The sequence below is a fragment of the Macrotis lagotis genome, chromosome 1 (assembly GCF_037893015.1).
Source record: "Macrotis lagotis isolate mMagLag1 chromosome 1, bilby.v1.9.chrom.fasta, whole genome shotgun sequence".
Taxonomy (NCBI): Eukaryota; Metazoa; Chordata; class Mammalia; order Peramelemorphia; family Peramelidae; genus Macrotis; species Macrotis lagotis.
In genome coordinates, this window is record NC_133658.1 from 896,778,674 (window position 1) to 896,798,537 (window position 19,864).

Consider the following 19,864-nt stretch of genomic DNA (forward strand, 5'->3'; position numbering starts at 1 on the left):
TATCAAGTTGATTCAAGATAACAAGTATTAATTAGATGCCAACTGTGTGCAAACACCAGATGATGGCAATACAAGACAAACAAAACCAGGCTCTTCTCCCAAGGACTTTGCCTTCTATTGGAAAATACAAAGATAAATAAAAAATAAGACAATCTGAACAAGGAGACAGCCCTAAAAGACCAATTACTTCCCAAGTGATTTCTATATCAGAACAACTACTGCCATGGGAAAAAGGATTCAGAGGCCAGTAGAAGAAAAAAAAAACAAGAAAAGTCTGAGAAATGCCTGAGAGTCCTCAGCTGACAGTCACTGATAGCAGAAACAACAAAAGAAATGAAACATAACCCAACCAAAGAGAATCATCAGGTTACCGACAAGGAGAATTCAGCATTCCCAAGGTCAGGAAGGAAAGAGTCCTTGAGAAGGTGGAAAAAAAAAGTGTAATGGATGTGATGGTCTCTCCTCTCCTCATAAAAGATGGTGCCCTGCTTTGAACTGGAAGGAAACCTGGCAGTTTCTCATGCCAAGGAAAAGAATCTTAATCCATGATCAATTCCACCTCTCAACTGGAAGAACATTAGCTCTTCTTTCAACAGAGAAAAGTGAAATGAGAGTGGGATGAAAGACTGTTTTCCCAACCCAGAGGATGGGCTATGATACAACTGTTCTTGGGGCCATTCTTATTACAAAGAGAAGTCAATAGCTCTCATAGCATGTGGATTTTCACTGTAAGTGATAGACTTCTATGGAAGCACATTTTAAAAATGTTAGTTTTAATAATTCAACACCAATAAACATGTAGAATGTGCCTACAATGTGCAAGGATCTGTCCTTGGTGCTGGAGTTATCTTTGTATTTTTTTTAAAACACATTCCTGTCTTCTATACTACCAAGAATTAAAAAATAAACCCCAGATTGAGAGATTACTGGAATCAGGGTAGTGGGGCAACCCTCCTCCCTTTGAAGGAAGCAAGAGATTCTATAAGTTGGCAGTGACCACCTTGCAAAAATAGAGGTAAAAGATGAAACATTAGCTTGGGAAAATAAGCTAATCCAGGGGCGGCAAGGTGGTGCAGTGGATAGAGCACTGGCCCTGGAGTCAGGAGTACCTGAGTTCAAATCTGGTCTCAGGCATTTAATAATTACCTAGCCGTGTGGCCTTGGACAAGCCACTTAACTCCACTGCCTTACCAAAAAAAAAAAACTAAAGGAAAAAAAACTAAAGAGAAAATAAGCTAATCCAGACAAAATCAGTAGAAAAGGCATTCATCCACTCAGAGAATAGAAACAGTTTCTCTTCTGTCATGGGAGAGTATCTGGTATTTAGCTTGAAACAGTTTGGGAATGCTGATGTTGCATGGATATTCACATGCTCATTCAGATACCCATAATACTTCAAAGAGGCATAATTCTTCTATGTGAATATTCCCTTCACAGATGTAGCCTTTTTTAGGGGGAGGGGGGGGTTGCAAGGGAATGGGGTTAAGTGACTTGCCCAAGGTTACACGGCTAGGTCATTATAAAGGGTTTGAGTCTGGATTTTAATTCAGGTCCTCCTGACTCTAGGGCCGGTGCTCTATCTACTGCACCACCTAGCTGTCCCTAGCCCTATTCTTTAACAATGGCCACCCTAGTTTTAGGAGTCTGTCTACACCAGGAAGAAATAGGTGGCTCTTTGATGACTTAAAGCCTTGGTCAGTTCTCTTATGGTTCTCCATTCATGAGCACAGACTTTGAAACCCCACAATCACACTGGAATAACAGAAGAATACATAACAAAGCTAGAATGAAATCACCATGTCATTGATTTCATCAGTGTAAGAAATTCGCAATGAGAGAATTCCCTCTATCAATACAGATTAGCATCTGTCCTGTAGACCTGCCACTGGAAAACCAAGTGACTTGCCCAGGGTCACACTGCTAATAATGTGTTCCTGAAGTTAGATTTGAACCCAGCACCCTATCTACTGCAGCAGCACCTAGCTGCCTCTAGTTCTTTAGAATTGGTCTGACTAAATGTCTTCTCCTTACGCTTTTGAACTGAGTTTTCACCATTTTAGGCAATGCAGCAGCAAGGTGGGCGAGAACAGGCCATTTGAGATGTCACCAGTTGGCAGGTGAGTGAAGAATGAAATGACTCCATGCAGCTAATTGTCATTTAAAACTCGTTGTTCTTCCTAAGTTGGAATTTTAAATTCTGACAATGACAAATTTACTTATAAATTTAAAATTGAAATGTACCCTTTTAATCTCTTTTTGAGTTTTATTAATGTTCTCCCCCCCCACACACCATAGATTCCCAGATTCCTTTTCTTTTTAGACCCCCTCCCCTTGTAGCACAGTTACATCTATCCCATTCCATCCCTACATCCCACCACCTCTCTCTCTCTCCCAAGTGAATCATAGATTTATAGGATTCTGAATCTTGAGCTGGAAGAGACATTAGTTGCTATCTAGCCCAACCTCATCATTTTACAAAAGAGGAAATACCAAAGACAAAAACTTCCTTGCTTTTTTCTCAGGCACCTGGTCTACTTATTCCTCTGGATAGCATATTCAACTAGGCATCCTTCTTCCAACCTTATTCCATATCCATCCCCTTCACTCATTCTACGGTCCAGTCAAGCTGAATATTTGGCTGTTCCTCACATGACAGTCTCTGCTCTTATTGTATGTACCACTGCATCTGCACAAGGACTAGGGATTTCACTGATGGAGGGTAAATTCCAGAAAGGAAATTTCCTCCATCAATATAGCACCTGCTATATAACTTAGACTTAGTTACATAAGAAAAGTGAGCTGACTAGGAGTGACACAACACTGATTTTGAACAATATTGAATATTGTTGCTCCAAGATCCTTTTTGGACTGGCTTGGCATGACTGAGACATATCATTTCCTTTTGTAAAATCTCTCCTGTTGCTTTCCTTTTTCATTTTCAAAGTCCTTATTCTGGTTCATATCTTCACTGACTCACCAGAAGAATGCATAATTTATTCTCCAAAAAAATAGAATGGACAGTGAGGCAGTATAATGGATAGAGCTCCTGGCCTGAAACTAGGAAGACCTGAGTTCAAATTCAGTCTCTGATACCTACACTGAGTGATCCTGCGCAAATCACTTAAGCCTATTTTCCCTCAGTTTCCACATCTATAAAATGAGCTGGAGAAGGAAATGGCAAAGCACTCCAATATCTCTGCCAAGAAAATCCCAAATGAAGTCATGAAGAGTAGAATGTGACTGAAAATTGACTCAACCACAAAAGGAGAGAGGTATGGTCTGTAGGTTCCTCATGACTGGAAGTGTTCAAGCAGGCTTGGCTGCCCCTTTGTTAGGGTCGGGTATAGAGAAAATTCCTGAACAAAAGTAGAAGCTTATTTGGTGATCTCTTTATTGCTAAATTCAGGGCCCCTTTTCACAATCTTTATCCCTTATGATCTCCCAAAGCATCCTCTCTGTTGACTACCCTCTTTTCCTAGAGAGTCTCTGAGTTTCTGCTCTCTTTCTATTGCCCTCCCACTTCTCTGACCACTTTGTCTCAATCTCTTTTGTAGGATTATCAAGCTTTATCCTGCCCTAAAACCAGGAATGTTCCCAAGGACTCTGCCTTGGATCCCTTGCTTTTCTCTGTCTTTCAATGCTCAGTAGTGTTTAGAAAATAGCAGGTGCTTAATAAATTGATTGCCTTCCTATGGCCTGAAGTCATATCCAGAGTGTCCCCCCTCCTCATCTAGATCCTTCTAGGACTTAACTCAAATGTATCCTCCTACAAAAAGCCCCTGTCTGACGGTGTTCTAGGTTCCCAATGACTTAGTCAATATTTTCTGTTTATTTCTCTATAAGCTCCTTGAGGGTAAGTACTGTTTCATTCATCATCTTCAGTACCTGTCATGGTATCTGGTATATGAATGTTTGTCAAATGGATGAATAGGAAATTAGTTTAGATCATTGGTGTCAATCTCAAATACAAATCAGGCCTAAACCCTAAATAAATTTGGGGCCACATATTAGATTGCAAGTTCCTTGAGGCTTTTTTTTTAGGGGTTTTTTTTTTGCAAGGCAATGGGGTTAAGTGACTTACCCAAGGTCACACAATTAGGTAATTATTACATGTCTGAGACCTGATTAAAACTTGGGTCCTTCTGACTCCAGGGTGGTGCTTTATCCACTGCACCACCTAGCTGCCGCAATAAGGGCTTTCTTTTGTTATTGTTTGAATTTAGAACAATATCTAGTACTTAGTGGTAACTTAATAAATGTCGATGATTGAAATAATGACTTAGAAAACCACATATTGACATTATCAATGTTCTATTGTATTTTTGTTAAATATTTACTGCATTTTAGTCTGGTCCATGTAAACCAGGCAATGTCTCAATGCAGCATGTTCAAAACTGCTAAACTAAAGGACATCTTAGGGACCTTCTCATCTCTCAGAGTCAGGATCATTAACTAATTTACCACTTATGCTTCTCTCATATTCATTTCTGAATGGTCTTTGCCTCTCCTCTGCTGAAAAACTATCTTTTTTAATAAAAGAAAAGAAGCAGCTCAGAAAAACTAACAGATGTAGGCAATGTTCTTCTCTGATCTGTTCTTTGATAGTTCTCATTCTCCTAATCGAAACCTCCCCTTATTCCCATAAATGTACTACTTTCTAGTAAAGGAGGGTCTTCTTATTGGGAGAGGGGGAGAGGAGGAGAGGAAAGGAAGAAAATAAGCATTGATATAATGCCCATTATATATCTGGCACCAGAACTGTGATTTTATAAATATTTTCTCAATTGAGCATTTTCTCAATTGTCTAATAAACTAATCATGCTTAGGCTACATGTCAAGACCCAGCTCATGCCCTCTCCATAAGGTCAAAAAAGTGGAGTCAAACAGTTGGAAGGGACTACAGTGGTGCTCCAGTGTAATTTCTAGCTGAGTTGAAGCCCGGTTGCCATCTTCTTATTGGAGCCTTTCCTGATGTCTCCCAGTAGCCAAGTCCCTCTCTCCCTCCCTGACTACTTCATCTTCAACTATTTCATATTGATTTTTATTTTAGTCACTTTATATTTATGCTGAATGTGCTTATATATGTTCTTGTCTCCCCTTCTGGAATGTAAATACATTGCCAGGAAAGGGCTTAGAAGATTACAATGAAGTGTTGGCTCTAGAATCCAATCCCTCTGGCAATTTCCTGCTTTGGCCTGAGCCTGCAGTGAGGTCATAATGCTTTATTTATGATATTAATCATAGCCATGGCAACAGACTCATGTTCTATACATGGGTGCAGCAGGTTCATTGAGGGAACAAGCAGAAAAGTCAAGGAAGAGCTAGGCAGAACACATGCAGAGGCTCACCAATCTCTGAGGACCAACAAGAACAATGACAAAGAATGGCCAAACTGTAAGATAGAATGTTTCATTCAAGTCTCACCACTCCCCCCCCCACCACAATCCTTCTCATTAGTTCTATTCAAATGACCTACTCCGAGTCCCAGAATCTCAGAGATAGAAGGGATCTCTCCAAGGCTATGTTGGTATGTTAGTATTGGCTCTGGGCTCAAAGGACAGCAGAACACAAAATTTTCAGGTTTGACTCCCATAAAAACTAACAATGAGAGTCTTCTGCTCTCTTCTGCTGCCTTTCATTCATTCAATGATTCTACCAGACTGACTTCTCTGGTATTTTTAGCACATAGGAGTCCATCTTCCATACCTTTAAGTTGACTATTCCTTATACCTAGGATTTCTACCTCTGAACTAGACATGAGACCTTCTCCCCTTTATTTCCTGGCTTCCCTCCCACTGATCATCCCTGGTTCTTTTCCTCTGTTTTCACTATATAATATAGCATATTGTTTTCTCAAATCAATTTTCTTTTCGCCCTCGTATCTCTAGTACTTAACATGATGTCTGTCACACAAGTGAGAGGTGGTGCTTAATAAATGTTTGTTGACCACTGGATTGATTCTACTCTTGTTCTGATTGATCCTAGCAAATGGCATGGGGGAAAGAGCTAGACCGGATGGCAGAGGTTTCCTCTGACTTTTAAATATTGGATGATTCACCAAATATTTGACTCACTAATTTATTTGGCAGGTGGCTACTGCCACCACTGGGGACTCCTGTGTATAACTGACCTTAGCCCAGATGATGGCTTCAGGAAGGCTTCTCTTTTCACTATGCCGGTGTTCCTCAGAATACAGTTACCTACCCTGGATGTAGGAAACCTAGAACACAGGGTTCCTGATTCACAAAAGGAAGAGGCAGGTCTGCTCAGCTTCGAACCAGGGCCAAATCTAGACAGGAGTTCTATGAGTGGGGGTTGGGAGAAGCTCTGACCTTTCAAGGACATGGCTTAGCTGCAGGAGGCCACAGGCTCACCAAGTTGCATGTGATCTTTGGCTGAGTAGTCAAAAACATTGAATCCCAGGGGCAGGGGATTGCATATCACTGATAACATATCATTAAAATTCATAGCTGTAAAACTACAATTTATACTACAATTGGGCTTTGTTTTAGATTTTTGGTAGTATTCCTAAAAGAGGACACATCCTAGAGAATAAAGAAGGATGCTAATCTTTACTCCTCTGTTCCCAGAACTATTAATTGATATGAGCCAATGTGGGGTAGAGAGTAGAGGAAAACTGTTGATAGCCTGCTGGTTTGAGTTAAGAATGGGCAGTACCTTATTTCCCATCTGTCCTTTCTCTTCACTCATACAGATAGCACCTGAAGTCAGAATCTCATTCCTTTGGACTATGGAAGTCGCCATTTAATGCATCTCTCTGGGGTTAATCTGTCTCTCTTTGATTCCATCTCCTAAGTGTTGACTAAGGTACTAGTCTGAGCAAATCAGTCCCCATTTCAATCAAGTTCAGTGACTCTTAACTGAAATAAAATAAATCCTTAGCATGGAATTGAAGGCCAATCACATTCTGAGGCCCACCTGATTTTCTATTTTGCCATTACTATTTTCCAGTCAATCCAAGCAATTAAATCTCCCTTGAAGCACCTCACACATGAATTACCACCAGAGAGCTCCAGCCGTCTGACCATCTCTCTATCTTACTCCAGGAACACCAGCTCCTTCTGGTCTTGAAGGAAAACAATGACGTCAATCCTGCCACCATTACTGGAAAGAGAGTGTGATTCCATCTCTATGACATCCCAGATACAAATCCCCTCTGTGGTAACCCTTCACCCCTGTTGGAATGGGCAGGAACTGTCTATTTTGGTGTGTCTGTATAACAGAATGTGAGAGAGCTGGAAATGATCTCAACATATTCACAAATATAAGCTCTGGCTTAGTACACTAAACACTTAATAAATCCTTTTCATTATTCAGAACTGGAAAAGTTATTGCTTGAAGACTTCAAATAAGGGGAAAAGAATCAAAATATTGCTTGAAGACTTCAAATAAAGGGAAAAGTTACTCCATTCAGAGGCTTCCTATTCCAAAAATAACTATGTACAAACAAGCTCTATATACTACAAATGTGAAATAATCAACAAAGATCAGAAAGCATTACCATTAAGAGAGATTAGGAAAGACTTTCTGAGATTTTAGCTGGGACTTAAAAGGAAAGATGGGAAGTCAAGAATAACATCGTGATGTAGGTGTTTCCCACCATGGAGAGGTTAAATGACTCTCCCAGGGCCACTACACAACTAGTAAGGGTCTGAGCTGGGATTTAAACTCTGGTCAAACTCCACATTCAATGTCCTTTCCATTATGACAAGACCTAATTATAGTCGGAGTAAATCCATATTTTAATCCCTAAGACTCAGTTCAGAATCTACCTTCTGTGAACAATACCAGTCTACCCCCAACTTGCCTTCAAACCCCCAAGTGCTAAAACTTTACCTCTACCAAGGTTAATTCTATAAAGGGTGTCCCAAGCTTTTGCTATTGTTGTTCAGTCATGTCTGATTCTCCATGACTCAGTCTTGACCCCATTTTGGATCTTCTTGGCTAAGATCCTAGAGTAGTTTGCCATTTCCTTCTCCAACTCATTTTACAGAAAAGGAAATAGGCAAACAGGGTATGGGGTTAAGTGCCTTGCCTAGGGTCACACAGCCATCATGTATCTGAGGTTGAATTTGAACTTAGGTCTTTCTGACTCAGGCCTGGCTCTTTATCCATTGCATCACCTAGCTGCTCTTTCACACAGTGACACAAAAACTTTTGAGGTACCTTGGATAAATTGTTCACAACAAGTTGTGCATATTCTATCTGCTCCAGAAGAATGTCAGTTCCTAGAGGGCATTTACTTTTACTCCTTTCTTTACTGCTGCAGCATAAAGTCAGCCCCTACTAAAAGCCAGTTTCTAGAGGGCAGAGCCCTTGTCTTCTACTTCTTCTCTCCCCCTCATTCCCCAGGTATCTGAATCCAATAACTGCTCAGGGGTCTGAACTGGCAGTGTATACTTGGCCATTTTGAGCTGTCAGTGAACCAATAGAGACAACATTCTTTATTCCTCTCAGCAAAAGATTGGATCTGGAGTCAGAAGTTCCAAGTTCCAATTTATCCCTAATCACTTACTACCTGTGTTAGCCTGAGCAAGTCAAGCCTCCATCATCTCATCCATAAAGTAAGAGGGCTGGAGAAAATCAATGAGACCCCTTCCAACTAGAGTTGTATGAGCCTATGATTGATTCATTTTTCCAATTCATTGAATGACCTAGGATCCGACAAGATTTAGGTGAGGAAGGTCAACAAGAACAATCATTATTATGAACACAAATAGGGCACTGGCCATGCCGTCATCAAGGCTCGTAATGTGATTTCCATGTTGGATGTTTCTTGACCATTATCAAAGAAGACCAAAGTGATATCATTGCATTATAGTGAAGATGCAGTGCGTTTGACTCTAGATGATTAGACCAATATGAGCTCAGAATGCTCTACCACAGAATGGGTACAAATAGGTCATGTGAACATTTGGGTGGATTCTTGTGCATCTCATGTTTCCATACAGCAACTTAATTTGATCCTTAGGAAAAGTAATTCAACTGGGAAAGAAACTGAGGCACATAGCAGTAACTTGCCCAGGTCAGAAGGGGAGTCCGTGGTAGATCAAAATTCAAATCCAGTGCCTCAGACTCCAAATCCAGGGCTGCTGACAATGAACTAGCCTTTTTTAAAAAAAAAATATTCACTTCCCTGACATAATGCTCAGCTCATTCCTCATGGAGGTTGAGGACATCATGTTTAATAAGACACTGGAAGGAAGAAAAGCCGCCTATTATTAGGCTATGACCAACTAGAGTTGACAGACATTTCAGTAATGGCCATTCTATGGATCTGAATCCATAGTGTGTACCTCCATCACACACACACACACACACACACACACACACATACACACACACACACACACACACACACACGTACCCTTCTACACTACACAACATACACACACATATACACACACACCAAAAAAGAGAAAAAGATGAAGAGATTATGTCTATCCATCAACACCCTCCAAAATCAAATAGCTCCTCATGAATTCTCTGGGCTAAAGGAAGGTCCAAGCCAAAAAGGAAAGGAAAAGAGCCGAATTCTTATACTGACAATTTTAAAATCTAGAACTAAATACACACAAGATGATTCTTTAAACCAATCAGATGGTTGTCAGCGAAGCACCAGAAGTCATCAGAAAACACTCATCTAATGGGGTACAATGCAAAGGGCTTAGAATCACACAATTTGAGTTCAGATTCTAGTCCTGTTTCTGGGGTGACCTGAATGTCTTTCTGAGGCCTTTTTTTCTCATCTTCAAAATGAGGATGCTTAGATGTCCTGGAAGGTTTCTTCAGCTACACAGCTATGGCCCTGTGATATATATATATTCCCACTAGCAAATTAAGTAAGCTGACTTTCCCAGGTTCATGTTAATCTTCTCTGGCAAGAGGCAAAAAATGCATCCAGCTTCAGACACTTACTAGCTGAGTGACCCTGGGCAAGTCACATCATCCTGTTTGACTAAGTTTTCTCATCTGTATCATGAGCCGCAGAAGGAAATGGAAAAATCACTCTAGGCTCTTTACCAAGAAAACCTCAAAATGGGGTCAAAAAGTGTTAAAAACAAATGAACCTTATTACCTGGGGGTATATTTTATCCTTAACTAGATAGAACTCTCTCTGAGGGCAGAAACTGTGTTCATTTAGTCCATTTATTTTAGTGGCTAACACAGAGTCTGGAATCTGGCACATGCTTACTAACTTGGAGGCTAATTAATTATAAGGGGAGCCCATGGAAAGCCAAACCTAATTTTCTTGGGTGGTTAGGTAGCTCACTAAGCACTGAGCCTAGAGTAAGGTAAGTAGTTCAAATCCAACCTCAGACCCTTCCTACATGGGCAAGTCACCTCTGTCTGACTCTGTTTTCTCATCTGGAAATGGGAGTAATGAGAAGTAATGAAGTACTTTTCTTCCAGGGTTGTTATTCTAAACCATTCTATATGTTATGAGGTAAATGTTTTATTTTCATTATAATAGTAACATTGATACTATAATTATCAATAAATCCATTATTACCACCATTATTGTTGCTATTTTCTTTTCTTACAGCTTCTTTCAGCATGGTAGTGGCCAAGGACCATTCCTGTCTTACAAAGAGCAAAAGTTGCTATGGTTAGTGAGGCAAAAAAGAAGCTCCCTTAGTCTGCTTGCTTACCGACTTGTTGTCTGGAAGCAGGAGTGTAGGCCCACAAGAAAGGGGTTACTGGAGGCCTGTTCAAAGACATGCTTCTCTGTCTGTACCCAGTCGATGTCCTGTAAGAGAAAGAGGGGCACATTAGATATAGCCCAAGGGACCCTAGGATAAACCAAGTGCCTATTGTGAGCCAGGCTTTTTACTAAGTAAAGGGGATTCAAAGGACAAAAGACAGTGTCTGCCCTCTTGGGGGCACTAATAGGGAAACAGATGATGAGAAGAGGAGACAAACCTATTATTCTTGGGAGTCCTGGACCTCCCTTTCATGGCGCCCCTTTCCCCAAGGGCTTTGGCTTTCTCTTTGCACCCCCAGTGACCAGTAGGCTTCTGCTTGTGGGTCAAACATTCATTTTTATCAAATAGTCAAAACAAAGCTCACAAGTAAAAGTGAGGGTTGAAAAATGCCAAAGGACTGATGGTGCCTCTGATTCCTCAGATCTGCATAAACCAAGGATCAAATTGGAAACAAAGTCCTCCAGTGATGCAAATCCCCAAAGGGCATCCCATCTAAACTTCATTTTTTTAGTTGAGACAAAAGGGGCATATGGGAAGAATAATTTGCCTGATGTATGAGGCATGTTGGACTAAAATCTTGAAAACTTTAGCAAATCCATCAACAATATATATTGGCAGAAAAAGTCTGAGGGTTTGAGTAGATTGTAACCTCTGAGAGTCACTGAGGGGGATACAGCAGCCTATACAAGTAATACAAGCTGAGACTATTTGGAGAGGAATGGTCTTTTATTCCCTTTATTTTTTGCCCATCTAGAGTACAGGGTTCAACTCTGGGCACCATATTTGAGAAAGGATGCTGATAGACTAGTGGGCAACCAAAAGAGGGCAATGGTGATGGGCCTGAAGTTTGTATTATAGATGGCTCAGTTGAAGGATGCTTAGTCTCCAGAAGAGAAGACTCAGAGGGGCATCATTATTTAAAGGGGCCTTGTAAAAGAGAGTAGACTTATTTTGCTTGGCTCCAGAGGGCAGATCTGGAAGTAGTGGGCCAAAATTACAAAGAAGCCCATTTAGGTTTGATGTCAGGAAGAACCTCCTAATGATGAGAGATGTCCCGTAGCTGCACTCCCCCTCCCTGGAGGTCTTTGAGCAGTAGCTGGACGGCCCCTTGTAGGGGCTGTGCAGCATAGACCTGTGGGCAGAGAGAAAGCAAAGAAGCAGTGCTAGGGAAGATGAGGAGAGGCTCAAATGAGAAACACAAGTTCAAATCTCCAGAAGGCCACTAGGGAGCGCACTGTATAGAGCAATGGATCTGGAGTCAGGAAGATCCAAGCTAAATTCCAGCCTCAGACCCTGACTAGCTGTGTGACTATGGATAAGTCCCTTCACTTCTACTTGACTTGGTCTCCTGATCAGTAAAACAGGAAAATAATAGTAAACTACTGCCCAGGATTGCTGTGAGGATCAAATGTGATAATATTGAAATATGATACGATCATTGATTGGTAATTGATTGTTGAACTAATAATCATGGGCACACTTGATAATGTAATATATATTACATTATTCAAATATATATATATTCAAATATATTTATATATACACACATGTATTTTATATATATATATACATATATGTGTGTGTGTGTATATATATATATATATATATATATATATCCTATGCTGCTCTCTACCCTCAAGAAGTTGATATTCCAATTCTGTCATCTTGACACAATGTCAGTAGTGACCAGAGTTTTCCCAAGTCTGAGATCACCCAAGGGCCAAACATTTATTAAGCACCTTCTGTATGCCAGAAACCAGAGATAGAGAACATACCTGTGATACAAGAAGCTCCAGGTGAGAAAATTCTCTCTACCAATTAAGACTGGCAATGTTTCTGCAACTTTTACTCGTCTAAGAACCTCCCTAGAGTGCTTAGAGTTTAAGAGCTTGTCCAAAGTCACAGAACCAGGATGTATCAGAGCTTGGACTTGGAAGCCAGGTCTTGCAGCAGATTTTAGAGGTTGGATCTGACTGTGACCGATTCCAAGTCCAGTGCTTTTATCACCATTCTAGGCTGTTTGCCTCTCCCAAGTTCCTCAAGTCTGCAACACACCAGGTTTAAAATGTGCGCCCTCTAGTGACCAAATCAGGTAATGGCCTCTTCCTCTAACCAGACCCAATTTGCCCTATTTTTAACCAGTAAAGTCACTTACTTCATCGTCGTGGACCAACTCCTTTTTCACTACTTTCATGGCATAAATCTGGTCATTCTTTTTCAACCGTACTAAGAGAACTTTGGCATAACTTCCACGTCCAATAACTCTGATTAAATCGAAGTCCTGCAGCCCGAGCCCCTGAGATATTTTAATTCCATCCATTCCATCAATAACTGGCTTAATGTCCTAAAAGCAAATAAAAAAACAGGGAAGATTTGAGAGCATCTGAGAACAAGGCAACAGTAATTTTTCACAAGATGCTTCATCTATGCTCTGAAAGGAATATCCTTCAGTGTCATTTCTATTCTCATGTCCCTCATCCCTAAAGGAAGACAGAAGGAAAAATAAAAGGCCTAGCAACTCTCCAGGTAGAGAGAATTGTTCAGTGCCACAGTCAGCATGTGATCAGCACTCCATCCACCAATCTGTTTATATACATAAGCCCTGGAGAGCCACCTGAAGCTTGGAAAGGACTGGTGTAGGGTCACACAGCTGATGACTGAAGCAGGATTTGTACTCAGGCTTTTACAAATTTTTCATCCTAGCACCCCATTCAGGATCATAGGATAAATCAGAAAATTGCCAAGAGGGTTAAGAGTTTAAGAAGAGAACTTAGAGGAATTCATGTGCAATCCCATCATTTTACAGATGAGACTTGCTGAAGGTCACAGCTATTAAGATGGGATTTCAACCCAGTTATTTTTTTATTTTAGTTTTTTTTTCAAGGCAATGGGGTTAAGTGACTTGCCCAAGGCCACATAGCTAGGCTGGATTTGAACTCAGGTGCTCCTGACTGCAGGGCCTGTGCTCTAACCACCCCTCAACCAAGTTCTTCTTGACTCCACTACTGACATATTATCTGTACTCAAATCTCTCCCTGACTCTTCCTTAAATAGCTTTGTGTAAAGATCAGTCCATTCTATGAAAATACTGGCTCTCAATACTAAATTATCTCCTCAGACTCTGCTCTCTATCAGTAAGCATTTATGGAGTTCCTGTTAGATGCTAGGTACTAGATTGGTGCTTCGGATTCTAAGACAAAAACGAAACAGTCTGTGTCCTTAAAAAACTAACACCTGAGCAGCTAGGTGGTGCAGTGGATAGAGCGCCGGCCCTGAGTTAAAATCCGGCCTCCAACACTTAATAATTATTTAGCTGTGTGGCCTTGGGTAAGTCACTTAACCCCATTTGCCTTGCCAAAAAAAAGCTAACATTCTACATGAGAAGAAGGGGGGAATCCAGATCCCTCTGTGTGCTTGTTAATCCATAAGCATTTATTGAGGATTTACTAGGAGACAAAATTGTTGCTGGAGATACAAGGAAAAAAAAAAATCAGTCCTGCCTTCAAGGAGGTTTCCTTTCATCCTATTTCCACTTTCAATGTCCATTCCATTTCAATTACACATTTAATCTCTTAGTGCTTGAGGAAAAAAGCCCAATAAATGAGTATACCCATCCACCAGAGGATGGACCTTTATATACAACATGGAGAGGACTGCACCTTCTCAGCAGAGGAAGTAGCCCTGTTGGCTGACTCATTTCCTACCACGGATGAATGGTGTATGATTGCCAGGGATAGGGGCTTGGTCCTTGTTTCCTAACTTTGTCACTGGGATTTGCTTAGAGTTTTCTCTGAGAGGATTAGCTAACTTGTGTCAGTAACCCTAGCTACTAGACAAAACTATAAGCAACCAAGGTATTTCATTTAAGAAGTAGCACACTCCTCCATCATTAATATTTATTATTAATTTTGAATATTTAATTAAAATTATTGGTGCGGATTTTTAGTGAGAAAAGAGTGAAATTGAAATTCACAAAACTGAAGGCCCTTTATGAGTCATGAGAATCACTTGACCTCTCTGGGCCTCAGTTTATTTCTTTGTAAAGCAAAGGGGTGGGACTTGATGACCTCAAAGGTCCCACCCAACTTGAAATCTGAGAGCCTATAATCTTGAAAGAAAGGGATTGTTCAGGCACCGCTTCAGAAGGCTAAGTGTGTAGTGGAGTTGTTTGTCAGGCTCCTTTAGGGAAGGCTAACAGAGAAAGAAGCCCCCCAAATACTCATTTTGCTCATTCTCCTTTTGGAGAAGGCGTTGAGAGAACTGAGAGGGCATTGTGCTTTGGTCAAATTCCAGGGCAGTCAAGATAGACAGTGACTCACTCCTGCTCTTGGGCTGAGCATTCATTGTCACTCCAGTGAGAGGGGGATGGCATGGGGGCAGTCCAACAGATGTAAAAGGAGGGAGGACAGGAAGGAAAAATTTTATGGGTATCAGAATTTTAAAAAGAAACCAGGATAAATGATGGGTCAAAAAGATAACCTCAAGAAGTGATTGAAGTATTCATCCTTTTTCTTATGTGATTGTTTACAGAAAGTGTGGTAACAGTTGCCATGAGACAGACACCAAAGAGGGTCTGACCTGTTGTCATGTTTCTGGATTCAAATCCTGCCTCTAACACTGATAACCTGTATATCTTGGGCAGATCATTTGATGTCTTGAGGTCTCTGTTCGCTCATCTGTGAAGTGAAGGGGGTTGGCATTGATTTCTGAGACTCCTCACTGTAGGACCCGAAGGAGATCAGTTTCTCTCTTGGAGTTCCGATTTCCTCAATAATAAAATGAGAGTTGGACTAATCCCTCCTTGTGTGCCTAGGTGGTGCTATAGTTCATAGAGTGCTGGGGCTAGAGTCAGGAAGACCAAGTTCAAATCCCACCCCAGACCCTTAACTAGCTATGTTAGTCCCAGTCTGCCTCAGTTTCGTCATCTAAACAATGGATTGAAGAACAATACTCTGCCAAGAATACCTCAAATGGTGAAGAGTTGGACACTGCTGAAATCACTAAATCCCTTCTAGCTCTAGAACCATGCTGGTTAGATGACTTTGAACCTCAATTTCCTTTTCAGTAAAATAAGAAATCTTTAAGGTCCCTTCCAGTACTAGTTAGGAAATGCAGATCAGATTGGCCTCTGAATTCAAGGTGTTTTATATCAGGAGAGGGAACAAGGAAACATAGATTCAGCAGAGGACGGGTAGGAAAAGCATCTGGTCCTTTTGGGGAAATGTGTCATATGGCCACCATGCTAAGCACCAGCTGTTAGCTTGGTCCTCCCCTCATCATTCAAACCCACAGGTCTGTCCTTGAGAAACAATCAAGGGGATCTTGACCATACATAGGCTGTGCTGGCTCAGATGTGGTAGGTCAAGTCCTCCTGTATCCTACTAAATGTAGGAGTTAATACTTTAGGAGGTGTGGCATTAGTTATGGGAAGTTCAAGAGTAGAAATAGGCAAAGGGGAAAACAAAATGTAAATTCATAAGTGTTTAAGAAACAGTGAGATAGGGGTGGCTAGGTGGCGCAGTGGATAAAACACCAGCCCTGGAGTCAGGAGTACCTGGGTTCAAATTCGGCCTCAGACACTTAATAATTATCTAGCTGTGTGGCCTTGGGCAAGCCACTTAACCCCATTTGCCTTGCAAAAAAAAAAAACCTAAAACAAAAAAGATACAGTGAGATATAGTTAAATGAGAAAGCTAGGTAGAGAGAGATACTGGATGAAATCTACGTGATTTGAAATTTTTTTTAAAAAATTAATAAAGCTATTCATGAACTAGTATTTGCCATTTTTTTAAAATGAGATAGATTTAAAAAAATAAACTCACCTCAGAATCATCTTTAAGGCTGTCATGTTTCCGGGTTGAGGGAATATAAGCAACTAATAAAGAAAATGAAGAGAGAAGTACAATTTTTCAACAATAGATGGAAAACATTCAAGATCCCTGGCATTAACAGCCCTCTTAAGTTGCATTAAACTGATTCTTAGCTTGGGACCTCCAGGCAACTAGGTTGGTGGCTCTGGAAGGAGAATTCTTAAAATTCAAAGTGAAGCACCCTGATTGATGATCTGGTAGGTGAACCTAATATATAATAATTTGATATACCATTAAAATGGAATTGGGCATGGGTAAGCAAAGGCAGGGAGGAAGCAGATGGTTGTTAGAGTTTGTTGCTGTGTGCTCCCCTAGGTAGTGACTATGTCTCAGGTACTAGAACCACTTCTAGGTCTCATATACCACCTACTCTGGCTTCCTGCCCAGACACACTAATTCAATACCTGGTTCTTTTCAATGTTTTTCTGGAAGTTCCAGACAAGAGAGTTGTGGCCAACTAACATCTGGTCTCCAACTCATTAATCCAAGCAAGTCATTCCTCTCTACAATAACAAATTCACCTTGTTCCTGAGTCCAGGTGAACAACAGGACCAAGAAAGATTTTTTTTTAAAAGAGAAAGAATGCAACTGTGGTATCAAACTGTTTTTAAGGCCCAACAAAATACAGGTGAGCTTCAGAGAAGGGAGAGAGATACCTACGTCCATCAGTTTCTTCGGAGGGAAGGTCGACTTCATCGTTTTTATCATCTATTTGAGGTTCTTGGGAAGGCATCACCGAATCCTGGCAAAAATAAAAGTCATCAAAATGATTCATCATTATCATCAACTAATGTAAATTGACTCAATCTGGTGTCCAAGAGACCTTTCCTGTCTCCCCCCCCCCAGCTCAGAGGCCAAAAAGCCTGGTGATTTCCAGCTCAGTGACCTTTTCCATTGTTCCTCTCCTGTCCCCAGCCAGATGAGGGATCAATTGCTCCAAACTCATTATGGCCCCCAAAGGCAGAGCAAGACAAGAAAGGCAAAGGAATCTCAGCAGAAGAAATCAATAGGAAGACCTTGATTGAATCCATGGGACTCTATTTCCCCATGATTCCATTAGATCTCTCTAAAGTTCTTCCAGTTCTCAAATTAAGGTTCATAAAAGTTTGCATATAAGAGTCACTATAGAGTGACATCCATCAGAGGAAACATGGGAATCCTCCTCAAAGGCCACACTTAAAAAGCTCCATTGCAGGGCTTTGCAGACTGTCTCAAAAATTCATCCCACAAATAAGAGGCAAAATTTCTTCTCTTCCCTTATATGCATTGGATGACCCTTCTTCATTCCTCCAGGCCCATTACTCCTTCAACCTAAAAGATAGCTTAGAACATTGAGTTAGATAAAAATCAGGTGAAATTTAGTAGCACCTAGAAGGAACCAGAATTATCAAATCCAACTTTATCATTTTACGTACGAGGAAACTGAGACCACATGAGTGACATTAAGTGTCAAATCACAGACACCTTTCTCAAAGGGCTGTAGTGAGGTTCTCATAAAAAGCACATTATAAATCACAATGGCCAGCATTACAATGCTCCAAGAGGACGGACTTATCAGTTTAGACACTGGAGTCAGAAGGAGTTGAGTTCAAGTCCAGTTCAGACAGTTACTAGCTAAATCACCTGGGAAAGCTACTTACTTTAGACTGCCTCTCCCCCACCCCACCCCAGAAAGAAGAAGAAAAAGCAGAGACATGGTCCCTTTCACATACCTAGCTTTCATTCCCTCCTCAGCTCTTTTTTGTGTCTTCACGGTGAAACATCAAAAACAAATTAAAAACAAACCAAACCCTAACTCTCCTTCTGATCATTAATTATATATTAATGAAACCTAGGAGGCATATGGAGAAGATAAAAATTCAAATTCAATTAAAGATCTTGCTTATTCATTCTTATTATGCTATTTGAATAGGGCCAGTTGGCAACATGTACCATGTCTCCAAAGCCTATTGGAACGTACAGTGATGCCAAGAATCTAAGCCGACAAGCTTATGTCTGGATCTAGAATTGAACGTACTGGGTTGGAATTCTAGCCAGGTCACTTGTCTGATTGTCAACCTTGGACATGTCATTTTCTGTCTGGAGGCCTCAGTTTACCCCTCTGTAAAGTGAGGTCAGACTAGATGGTCTCCCATATGGATCTAATGATATGGACACGTCCAAAAAATGGTCTAAGATATTTCAGTCACTGTGAAGAATATATTCTTAATTGCCTTTTAATAAAAGAAAAATCAAATTCACCAAATTAAAACTATGGCCTCTTCTAGAACAATGATACTGAAATGCTTGATATGGATTAGCACATTGAAGCCTCATGTCTTAGCTAGATCCTATAACATTATTATGTCCAATTCAGAGATGAAAACTGACCTCAGTTGTAAAGTGCTACCATCATGATTATCCAGATAAGTGTCAGGAGCAGAATTTGAACTTAGGACTTATTGACTCTTTTCCAGAATCTCACTTTCCTCATCTTCAAATGGTATAAATACAGTAGCCATGACCTAATAATCCACCACCAAATAGCCTCCCACCCAATATCATGCCATCATGTTCCATGATGGAAAGGCTAGAGGATTAAACCTAATTTCCCTAGAAGAGAGGAATTCACAGAAGTCAAAGCAGAGCAAAGGAGACCATAAGAGTCAGGAAGACCTGAGTTCTGATCCCATCCTGGAGGCTTACTAATCTAGATAATCATGAGTGACTCCACTCCTGAACCTCAGTCTCTTCATCTCTAAATTAGGGATCATAACTTCTAAAACTCCTACCTGAGATATATTGAACTACTGTAAAGTGTTATAGAAATGCCTTCTGGTATCAGAAAGGCAAAAGCAGTATGGCAATGGGAAAAGACTAGTCTGATAAATACTAGCTGGATGACTCTCAGCAAATCACTCAACCTTTCTGATTCTTCCTCATTCAATAAAAGACAAGATCCTCTAAAACAGTAATGGTGAGAATGCATGAGATTGGTGGTAGGTTGGTTGGCTGGTTATCGAAGAAGACACCACTATGGTAGAACAATACCACTATATTAGGGACAAGTTGCAGTGTGATCAACAGTGGCTGTTCAGACCATTATGAGTTCACACTGCTCTATCACAAATAATCCAGGGACACTAGGGTTAAGTTCCCTAAACTGTGCATTCCACATTTCCTTTTAGCTGCTTCCTTCCATTCCAACTTGCTCATAGAGCACAGTACCCTCTCTGATGAGGGTCACCATGTTGTCACGTTCAGTACTAGTGCCTCCCATGCTGTATA

The 19,864-nt window shown here is 40.7% G+C and overlaps 1 protein-coding gene and 1 long non-coding RNA gene across 3 annotated transcripts in view; one reads left to right on the top strand and one right to left on the bottom strand.

Moving 5' to 3' along the window:
* PRKCZ (protein kinase C zeta) overlaps positions 1-19,864 on the bottom strand; it is a 224,103-nt gene that overhangs the window by 33,305 nt on the left and 170,934 nt on the right. For both annotated transcript variants that reach the window (XM_074218704.1, XM_074218705.1), the window contains 4 exons: positions 17,258-17,339; positions 16,550-16,602; positions 12,883-13,071; positions 10,674-10,771 (listed from right to left, as the gene is read on the bottom strand). In XM_074218704.1, coding sequence (XP_074074805.1) covers positions 10,674-10,771; positions 12,883-13,071; positions 16,550-16,602; positions 17,258-17,339 — 422 coding nt within the window. The remainder of the gene's footprint in view (positions 1-10,673; positions 10,772-12,882; positions 13,072-16,549; positions 16,603-17,257; positions 17,340-19,864) is intronic.
* On the top strand, positions 5,206-7,340 carry LOC141509287 (uncharacterized). Its single transcript, XR_012474636.1, has 2 exons — positions 5,206-5,394; positions 6,973-7,340. It is a non-coding gene; the product is annotated as an uncharacterized LOC141509287 (long non-coding RNA).